This window comes from Montipora foliosa, chromosome 3 (genome assembly GCF_036669935.1).
Source record: "Montipora foliosa isolate CH-2021 chromosome 3, ASM3666993v2, whole genome shotgun sequence".
NCBI classification, from domain to species: domain Eukaryota; kingdom Metazoa; phylum Cnidaria; class Anthozoa; order Scleractinia; family Acroporidae; genus Montipora; species Montipora foliosa.
This window is the reverse complement of record NC_090871.1, coordinates 17437187-17446982: the sequence shown is the minus strand read 5'-3', so window position 1 is coordinate 17446982 and position 9796 is coordinate 17437187. Positions and strand designations below refer to the sequence as shown.

Below are 9796 nucleotides of genomic sequence, written 5' to 3'. Positions count from 1 at the left end.
AATAAAGATTTTTTACGCTTGTAGCCCTTTTTCAGTGAGTAAGAGTGTGCTTCAACTATTCTGATTGGTTCTGTCACAAATCCTTTGAGATTCAGCGAATTAAAACATAAAGAAATAGATTAAGATTAGAATTATTTCGAAATAATATGCGTACTTCCTAGGTGTGCGTGGTGCCAGACTCGTTTTGCAGTCCGCCGGTTGCGATTCCCGACTATTGCAGCGGTAGTAAATCTTGACCTCCTCCTAATCATCTCGACAGCAGCCGTTAATTGGCATTGAAAATTTACCTTTCAAGCGTCTCAATAATCACAAACAACGATGTTTCAACAACAGATTCAACGTATGCGGAAAACTATAGAAGACGAGAAGGAAAAGAGAAAAGCATTGAGGAACATGGAAGTGTTTGTTTTGGACAACTCCCTACGTGAGAGCACAGTGGGTCAACTGCGGGGCCACACTATTGAGAACAAATGGAAAATATATGAACAGGTTGGTGACAGAAGGTAACAGGGCTCAAATAGCTTGTTATGTTACTTCGTGCTTTCTGCTTTGGCATTCACGCATTTCCAAGCTTTAGTACTCAAAACGGGCGTGATTCGAGGCGCGCACTTATTGCCCTCGTTTGCATGGGAATAACGTTCTCTAAAACAATACTTGTACATGGAGGGAGTTGTTTAAGAGCTTGGTTTGCTATGGAAGATTTGAAGCTGGTCAGTCTGCTTGCACGCTACCTATTCGTTTTAGATTTTCTCTGAAATTGCTGACTTGAAAAGCGAAGATCATAAACTGCCTATTTGGGGGTGTGGCATGTGAAGACAAGGCTCCAACACAAAAGAAAGCTTTGTATTTGTTCTTTTTCAGCACACCACTTAGCGAAGCGCATCATGCAATTAAAAATCGCCTTGTGGCTAGTTTCATTCTGCATTGCTTATTCTGCAAAGGTTCAACTCAAAAGATCTTTCCCTTGTTTTCGCCGTTAGCGTCACGTTAATGCTCAACTGCATGAATGGCCAACTGTTGAAAGAACCAACACGTTAGCCGCCAACTGTTACAGCTATGCAAACATTTTGCGCTAGTTTGAAGTTGCCTTATTGATATTTTTATTGTTTTGAGTCAATGATCCTTTCTGGATGCAAAAGCGTTGAAAAATAACCCCGAAGTAAGCCAAAATGACCACTTCGTGAGTTACGCAATGAAAGTAATATCTAAATTTATTGGCGATGTTATATTCACTTGAAATCATCGTCGCCAAGTTGGTGGACGAAAACAATAGATTTCTCATCAATTTCTTTCGTTCTTCCATCAGCATTTGTACATTGCACCATTGTGATATTTGACTCTAGAGGTCTAACAATCGGTTGTTTTATTTCAAATTTGCAAGTCAATTAAAAAGCTATGATCCTCGCAGGTATGGACGCAATTTCAGCAGTTGCGTAGGGTAGCCTGAAAATTTCAGGACTAAAGGGGTTTGAACCCGTGACCTCGCGATACCGGTGCGACGCCGCTCTAACCAACTGAGCTATGAAGCCATTGACGCTTCATAGCGGATTTTATATCCGCAGTTAAGTATATGATTCATTTCATATAAAATTTGCAAGTGTCAGAAATTCTGTCTTTGGCAGACGTTCAAAAACCAGTTGTCAAAACTTGAGAATCCTTGATACATTACGTTGACCCATTGTGCCTCCCCCTTAAAAGTCTAATTTCCCTTCCCATGTTTGCACATTTTTTTAGATAAAGAAGATTGGGTTCAAACACATGATTGTTGCTTCATTCTCCCATATGACACGCGTGGGTGACACCTTCATTCGCCAACTCAAAGAAAAAGGAGAGGACTTCACAAACCTCTATGCCTTCAGTGAGTTCCTAGAATCTGTCGACAAAGATGGAGTTCCAGACACCGAGACCATTCCTGTTGGTTTACGGAAAATGAAAGAACTCGGAATGAAGAACGCCATAATCGAATTGGACATGGTCTGGTCAGGGATCGACTACAAACAGTTCAAGTTTGGAACTATCAAACAACTTCTTTCGAAAAGGATGGCGTGGTGCAGAGAAAATCTTTCCGAGGATTCCAAGATATTGTTTAACCTACGCGACTTTCCTGATGCAATGGTGAAGAAACCGAAGAAAGTTTTCAAGATTGTCAATTACCTTTCTTCTCTATCACCAAATGAACGTCCCTTTGGCTTGTTGTTCGAAGAGACTGGCAAGTACCTTCCAGAAGAGCTGGGAGCGTGGACAGCTGCCATTCGCCGTGAGATGGATGATTGTGGCTTCCAAGATGGGCATCTCTTGGTTCACGTTCACGAGCAGTGGGGAATGGCAGACAGCACCCAGTTAGAATGCCTTGCTAACGGCGCAAATGGCATCTGGGCGAGTATGATTATAGAAGGAGCAGCCATGGGTCACTCGTGTTCCACAGTCACTCTGATGAACCTTGTCCGCCTTGGTAACAAGAAAGTACTCGAGCAGTACAATTGTACAGGCCTTCGAAAAGCCGCACAAGAGATTACTATGGTTACCACTGGAATGCAGGCTTACGACAGACAGGTTGTGTACGGTGAACGCGCCCTAGACATGGTCTTCGGAATGCCAAACTTCGCTCCAAGCAAGAAAGAGTTTAACATGTCCGAGTTTTTTGGTGAAGAACCTCTGATGCGAATGACTACGCTGGCATCCCCGCAGATGATAGCAACCAGGCTCAGGAATCTCTTTGGAGAAGATCCGCAATTCACTGAAGAAAGAGGCAAAAAGATGAAGGAAGTCATGTTGGAGAATTTGCACCACAATAGAAAAGAGGAGTACATGAGTGCAGTGGGGCTCGCCATGTTGTTTGATCGTTCGGGTGGGAAACTTACCCCAAAGATGAGCGACGTCATTGCTGCGGAAGAGCCGAAGCGGGTACACGGGCAAAAACTGCTCGCTGAGATTCGTGCCATGTGGGATGAGTGGGATCTTAGAGAGGATGGCAAACGAGATGACGCGCTTGAGTTTGACTCCTTTTACAATGGTTTTATGGCACCCTTCTTCGGCTGCTACAGATGTGACGAAACGAAGCGCGCTCTGAAGGCCATCGATATGGATGCAGATGGAACAGTGGATTGGAATGAGTTTGCCGTGTACCTGAAGTGGGCCCTTCGCCAGTACCCGGAGATAAAGACTGCAGAAGAACTGCTGTCCGTTGCTTTCCGCAAAGGCCTAGTCCCGGCAATGCAAGACGAGGTCCTAAAGCAAGTTTAAGGACAATACGATCAAAGATACATTTCCTTTTGTGTGCACCAGAGTGATTATCATGGCAAACCAGACAGAACACCAACACTGTTAAGCTTGACATTGGTTAATCCAAATATTATTGTTTCAAATAAACAAAATATACAACAGCCATTTGAGTGGATTTGTTTAAAATTCTCTTGGCAGTGAATAGTTAAGCAGGAGTTATGCAGGAAATGCAGATTTTAATTTGTCTGTGAAAAGATTTGCCCGCATTAGCCTCCATTTCATGCTAGATCCAGTCCAGCCGTGAGAATTAGAAAATGGTCTATTCGTTACTTGTAGGTATGCTAATATCCTCCCACATTAGAGGCATTAGTATGTGAGGGATCATTATTTATAATTTATATTTATATTTATGATTATTGTATTATTTAATAAATCTTGACTTTTCTCTAATTAATGTATTAGTTGCTGACCCTGCCTTTAATTCAGTCTTTAAACTGAAAGAGGCAGAAATAAAGGAATTTGATTTGATTTGATTTGATAAAAACCTTTAAAATACGAAGCAATGTATGACGTTCTTCCTCAAATGGAAGCTTAATTATCTCTCAAAAATGCATGGTTACCCCCAATTTTCTTTTTGGATACCAAGAGTACTTACTAAGATTTACTTTTTCTGGGTAGTTTTAAACCGCACAAAAATATCACTGTATTGGTAAGCAGTACCGAGAGGAAACCTGAGTATTTCGAGATGCGCAGAACCTATGCGCAATAACAATAGTAGGCACTATCCTTAATTAATTCAATTTTCAACTGTTTCAATCTTAAAGTTGTGTTTTTGTAGTAGCCTAAGTCTGGTAAAAACGGTATCATCATATAAAGAGTCAAGAAACATGTGTTGGCATGTTTATACAAAAGTTGATGTAAAGACGACAGGAGCCGAATACGAAGTTGTTCTTTAGTAGGGTTTGACAGACATATCCGACGATAGGGTAGGGCATTTCAACACCATTTTGGCCGAAGGGGGTGGGAATTTGAACGATCCAATCTTCAAAAGTTCAAATGCCCGAGTTTTGCCCGGGAAGGGGTTGAAGTTTTGAGTTGATCGGCGCATCACCGCGTTTTCAAATTTTCGCACATTTCTAAAAAAAGAAGAATCGCTGGAACTTGTAAATATGATTTTTGAAAACAGTTCATAAAAGGGTATCTTTGGGCAAAATATAAGCGATCCGTCAAAATGGCCGTGGACTGACAACTCTAGATTCTCACAGGCAGCCATTCTTAAGGGAACCTCCACTCTTTAACAAATGTTACCAAAAATGTTCCAATTGTACTTGTTAGAAGGTCTGTTACAAAAAAAAAATGCATTGCATAGTGCAACAATTTTTTTATCGTTTTCCAAGGATTGGCTTCAACGCTTTCGGGTGCCGCCATCTTGAATGTCGCGCAATGCAAGTTGGGTACTGATGACGTTTCGTGGTTGCTTTGCTGTCCGGTTCGCGGGAACTTTGAGTCAAAATCTGTTTCGTTGTAAAAAGCAAGGGAAAACCAGAGAAGATACTAGCATAAGTTTCCATGTTTTTGCGAAAGATGATAGACGTGCGTCAATTCAAGCTATCTGAAGGACGATTCTTCCCAAAAATTCCTCTCAGCCGGTGTAAGAGGGAATCGATCACAAAGGCCAAAAGGCGATCGTGAGTGCCTAAATTTGCAAGCAAAGAATTGCTTTGCTCTTCTTCTTCCCCTTGATTTTCTCTTCTTTCTTTTGCTTGATGAGTCTTATGGTTCCAACGGATCCCTGAAGGAGGAATCTGTAGCTTTTCCATTAAATATAACAATGTAACAAGGCAAGGAGTACTTCAGAAGCGACGCAACCACGAAACGTTCATCAGTACCCAACTTGCATTGCGTGACAATCAAGGTGGCGGCACCGGGAAACGTTGAGGCCGATAAAAAAATTATTTTACTACGTAATGCATTTTTTTTTGTTACAGATCTTCTAATAAGTACACATGGAATATTTTTGAGGTCATTTGTTAGAACAGTGGAGGTTCCCTTCCAAGTTCTCTAGCAATAGGCTAATTTCAGTTGATGTCACTGTTTACATCTCAAAAGTTGAAGTGTACCCCATAAAATTCATAATAACACAATGTAGAAGAGAACGTTGATTGTAGTTAATATGCGAACTTTGAAAGAATGAATGAAAGCTGCCCTAATACTTATCAAGGTTCATATATCAGGGTGGTAGAAATAGGCTTAAAATCATCACGGCAGGGTGTCGAGCATAGAGCTGGCTCAATGGCTAAAAATTCTTTAGCATAAACGTTTTTGAGTCCGTTTCTTGTTTTTTATGAAGTCTTAAGCATAAATAATATGTATAAACCAATAAAAACTTTGTATTGAGTGTCGTAATGTCATAGCAGTCCACAGGTAGACCACTAATCGGGGACACTAACTAAAATCAAAATACATTAAGTAACAATAAAATAAAATATTGTACACCAAAGAAATCCTAAATTACACAGTAATAAAAGAACTTTTAATAACTATGAACTATTAATAGCTAAATTAGATGATCAATTCTAAGATTTCTTTGTGAATGACATAAAATACATTCTCAACAGTTATTATCTACTTGACTTTCAATTTTTTAATACTCCTTTTAAAAGGATCTAAGGGGCCGATTACATGAGCCGGGCTGGCCCGGTTAGGCAGGCTGGCTCGTTTAGCTGAGATCCCGGCACGTCTGAGAAATACACTACACTAGTTTGCGATTACAGGGAAAAATATCAGCCCGGTTAGCTGAGATCCCGGCATTACGGTGCGTTCACCGGGACAGCCCGGTTAGCCGGGCCAGCGATTTCTAACCACATTACTCCACTTAAGAGCAAAATGGCCCACGGAATAATCGTTTTTTAATGTTTAAATAAAGGATAAATAAGATAGAAAACCGTAAGGCTTCTCTACATTGTAGAATGGTGAATTTTAATAACAATTTAGCGAGACAAACGTCTCTCCACTTGTTGTTGTCGTTGTTGTTGTTATCTTTTTTCACATGACTTGTTATAAATTTAGTCCAAGCCGGGCTGGCTCATCTCATGTAATACCGGGCTAAAATTCATCCCGGGAAACCTGACCCGCCCGGCTGATGTAATCAGCCCCTAATGAGGGCTTGTTTCTTATCCTAGTGGGTAACTTGGACCACAGGTGAGGTCCGAAAAACCTTAATCAGTGCTTCCCATAACTTACTGTTGAAATTCTAGGGATGACAAAATCGGCGTTTCTAAAATTGTAGTTAGTTGAGGGTCTGAAATGCCATTTCTTGTACTTTTCTGTATTTTTGTAGACTAGGTTGTTATCGTAACAAACATGGCGGATATAGTGCTTAGTTTTAATCGACTAAGCACTGAGAGTAGTGCACAATTGACAGTAAACATGGCGCTTATACCTTGTTTGTTTACCTTGCAGTTTCTTTCGATCTTCCTAAATAGGTCGGGAAGAGGAAAGTAGACTCTGCCAGCCGCCTCGACTTTCTTTGATTTGCCGCTCATCCAAAGAAATGGATAAGTCAGTCCAGTTTCGACTTGTCAAACCTGTTTTTTAATTTGTGCGCATGATCAATCGCCACTCGTCATCAATATTTGTTAAATTTACAACAGCGTCACAATTTTTAACTGTCTAAATTCCCATGAGTATTTCCTCCGTATGTCGGTTACAGATACTAATTTGCCAGAATTGAGAAACCTATTAGACCTATTAATTTTTTCATTAAAAATTGAAATCGCAATTTAAAAACTTCAACTATCTTGAGTTTCGAAGGAAATGATTCCTTGGTTGTCGCGTGTTTGCCAGAGTTGTTCGTAAATATCCCTACTGTTTGCACAGGCAGACCACTCTATGTGTTCGTGGTTTAAGATATGTTATATGAAACGAAGAGAATCTATGAGGGTTATGAATAAAGCTCTGAAAGTTGCACATCTAAGTCACATCTCGGTCTGAATATCCCAGTAAAGTTAAATGAAATCTTAATCGACTCATGTATGCTGTTTTTGGCCTTATTGGGCCGTCTAAAGCGTCTTATAGCGAAATTACTTTTGGCCGGTGACGGTTAAGACAAAAGAGGGAGACAAGGCTTGCAACTTAGCATCCGTCAGCCGCGACCTGCTCCACTTCAAACTGGAATTAACGCAAAAATACTGAAAATCTCACCTGAATGGCGACGGATCTTGATAGATGCGTTTTTACTCTATCTCCTCGCCGAATTTGAGCTTCATCCCTCCAACGGTTTCCGAGAAAATCGATGCTGAGGTCACAAATACAGATTTCTCAATATGATCGGTGCCAAACTCACCGACCAAAGGAATTTAAGGAATGCAGACCGTTTCAAATCTACCAATCAGGATTTGAACCGCGGCGGGCTGCCGCGGGAAGCCAAGCGCTGATAGGTAGATTTGAAACGGCCTGCATTCCTCGAATTCCTTTCGGCCGCCAAAACACACGTATTTGGAGTGAAATTTATTGGGCTTTATGGAACTGTTGTTTTTATTGCGATTCGGGACTTTTCCTGTTGAGGAGAGAACGATTTGTTACCGGCCTTCCTATTATTTCAGTAACGGCCTTCCGGATGACTTCACTAAACGGCGTCAGAATGGCTCGAAACTCGGCAAAAGAGACAAGTTCGTCACACATTTGAGGTAGGAAAACTTTATTTCAAATGAGATAGTTATTTACGCAATTTTTTTACGATCGGTGATTTTCCCATACAATTCTCTATATACACAAACTGTCGCATACACCACCTATTTTCAGCTTGGGGAGCCTGTGGGGTGTCTAAAAATTTTCGGAGCCCCCTCCTCAATATCTTCATCTCCAGCGCTTGTGATATTAAATGAACTTTCCCTTTGCTCAAAGAAATCTTCAAGCAGCTTATCATGTGGCCAAATAAGTCACTTAAAGAAAAAAGTTTTTACTGTTTTTAGTAATTTTGTTGTTGTATAATCCGACTAACCTGGTGGATAGATAGCTCATGACGATTTTCTGCTAGTTCACAAATCTTGCGATTCCACCATCAAGGTAAAAACAGTAACAGCTAGATCGTGACTGTTTGTATTCACTCGGGGGTGGAAGCTGAATAACTGGACCTCGATTATTCATTATTTAGTGATTTCACGTCGTCGTCATACAGAGAACCGCAAAAATAAGAGCTAAAATCCGTGCTGCACGTGCAGCACGATTATTTATGCTCTTTTAACTAATGATATCATTGTTTTGTGGCGTTTTCGTCGACGTCGTCGTCGTAATCTTAAGCTCCCTATTCACAAGTGACCCATTTCGTAGTGTAAACAAGTACCTGCATGCAGTTGTTTACTTTCCGTTTTGACGTATTATTAAATTTTATGCCAGCGAAGCACAAATTCATTCATGCTTAGTTGATTATCTGTCTACCCTCTACAACTGGCTAGAATGTTGAAGTCAGCATCACAGCTCAGTTTTGCCGTCTTTGTGGTACATTTTGCTTGCATGCAAGCCGATACTTCATCTGCTGTATCAGAATATAATGGCAACACTCTCAGAAATAAAAAGGAATCCAGCAATAACACCAAATGCCGCTGGAATTGCACAGTTATCGACTCCGATTTTCCCGAACGATGGAAAATCGCTTTTGGCAAGAAAAGATTGATCACACTTGTTGTCAACTATGAGAGGAAGGTGAACGAGAAATGCATTCAACAAACGAGTGAACAAAGCGGAAATATCACTGAATACTTCCAAGTTTGGCTTCCGACAAACAACAACCTCTCCACTCTTGATCATGGAATGCAACCCTTGTTTAATTATATATTCTCTGGTCAAACTGATGGACAAGCAAACATGAAAGCAGTTTGCAATTTGGATATGGCTACGGACAGCACCGCGTCTTCTACTACCACGAATGACTTACTGTCTCCATTTGTTCGTAGTCATCTTGCAGACCACGGTATTGATTACGGGGCGAATTCAATTGATTGCAGTGCAGAGGAGATGCGCACTTCAGTAACTTGTATAACCAGAAGCAACTCAACGATAAACAACACCCATAATCATTTTGGTGAAAAGCTTGGTTTTTCCTTTCTAACATTTGGATTCTGCGTCGTTTTTATGTGCTACTACCCCGCTTTCCTTTGCGTTTTTTCTCCCACACGGGTAACAGAAAGTGGCCTTCGTCAAATTGTCTTAGAAGGAACAAGTCCGGTCAGTTTTACAAGTTTCGTAGCAAACTTCTTCAATTCTGAGAATGAAAGTATCTGGTACAAGACAAGAATGCTTATTTTGCGACTTTTTGTGTTACCACTTCCGTTTCTTACACCGGCCGTACTTCCTGTTTACGGCATCTCAAAAAGCGACAAAAGTGATATTCCTCATTGGCTCCAGGCATGTATAATAGTTTTCCTTGTCACTTATGTTTTTCATGCTATTTACGAATCTTTCTTCAAGGTTCAATCGTGCAACGCGAAGCCTTGTCGTGTTTGTCGCATTTTAAAACCAAAATTCGACTGCAATTGTAACCTTCCTCGGCAAATCCTGAATCATCTCCGCTTAC

General features: G+C 40.8%; 1 protein-coding gene across 2 annotated transcripts; it reads left to right on the top strand.

Annotated features, from left to right (window-relative positions):
- Positions 1 to 266: 266 nt before the first annotated feature.
- LOC137994552 (uncharacterized) lies at positions 267 to 3301 on the top strand. 2 transcript variants are annotated; one of them, XM_068840134.1, is made up of 2 exons: positions 267 to 489; positions 1735 to 3301. In XM_068840134.1, the coding sequence occupies exons 1-2, from the start codon at positions 319 to 321 to the stop codon at positions 3241 to 3243; spliced, it is 1680 nt and encodes a 559-aa protein (XP_068696235.1). In that variant the 5' UTR covers positions 267 to 318; the 3' UTR covers positions 3244 to 3301. The 2 variants fall into 2 exon arrangements, with proteins under 2 accessions (XP_068696235.1, XP_068696236.1); XM_068840135.1 differs by having other exon boundaries at positions 483 to 503.
- Positions 3302 to 9796: the final 6495 nt, after the last annotated feature.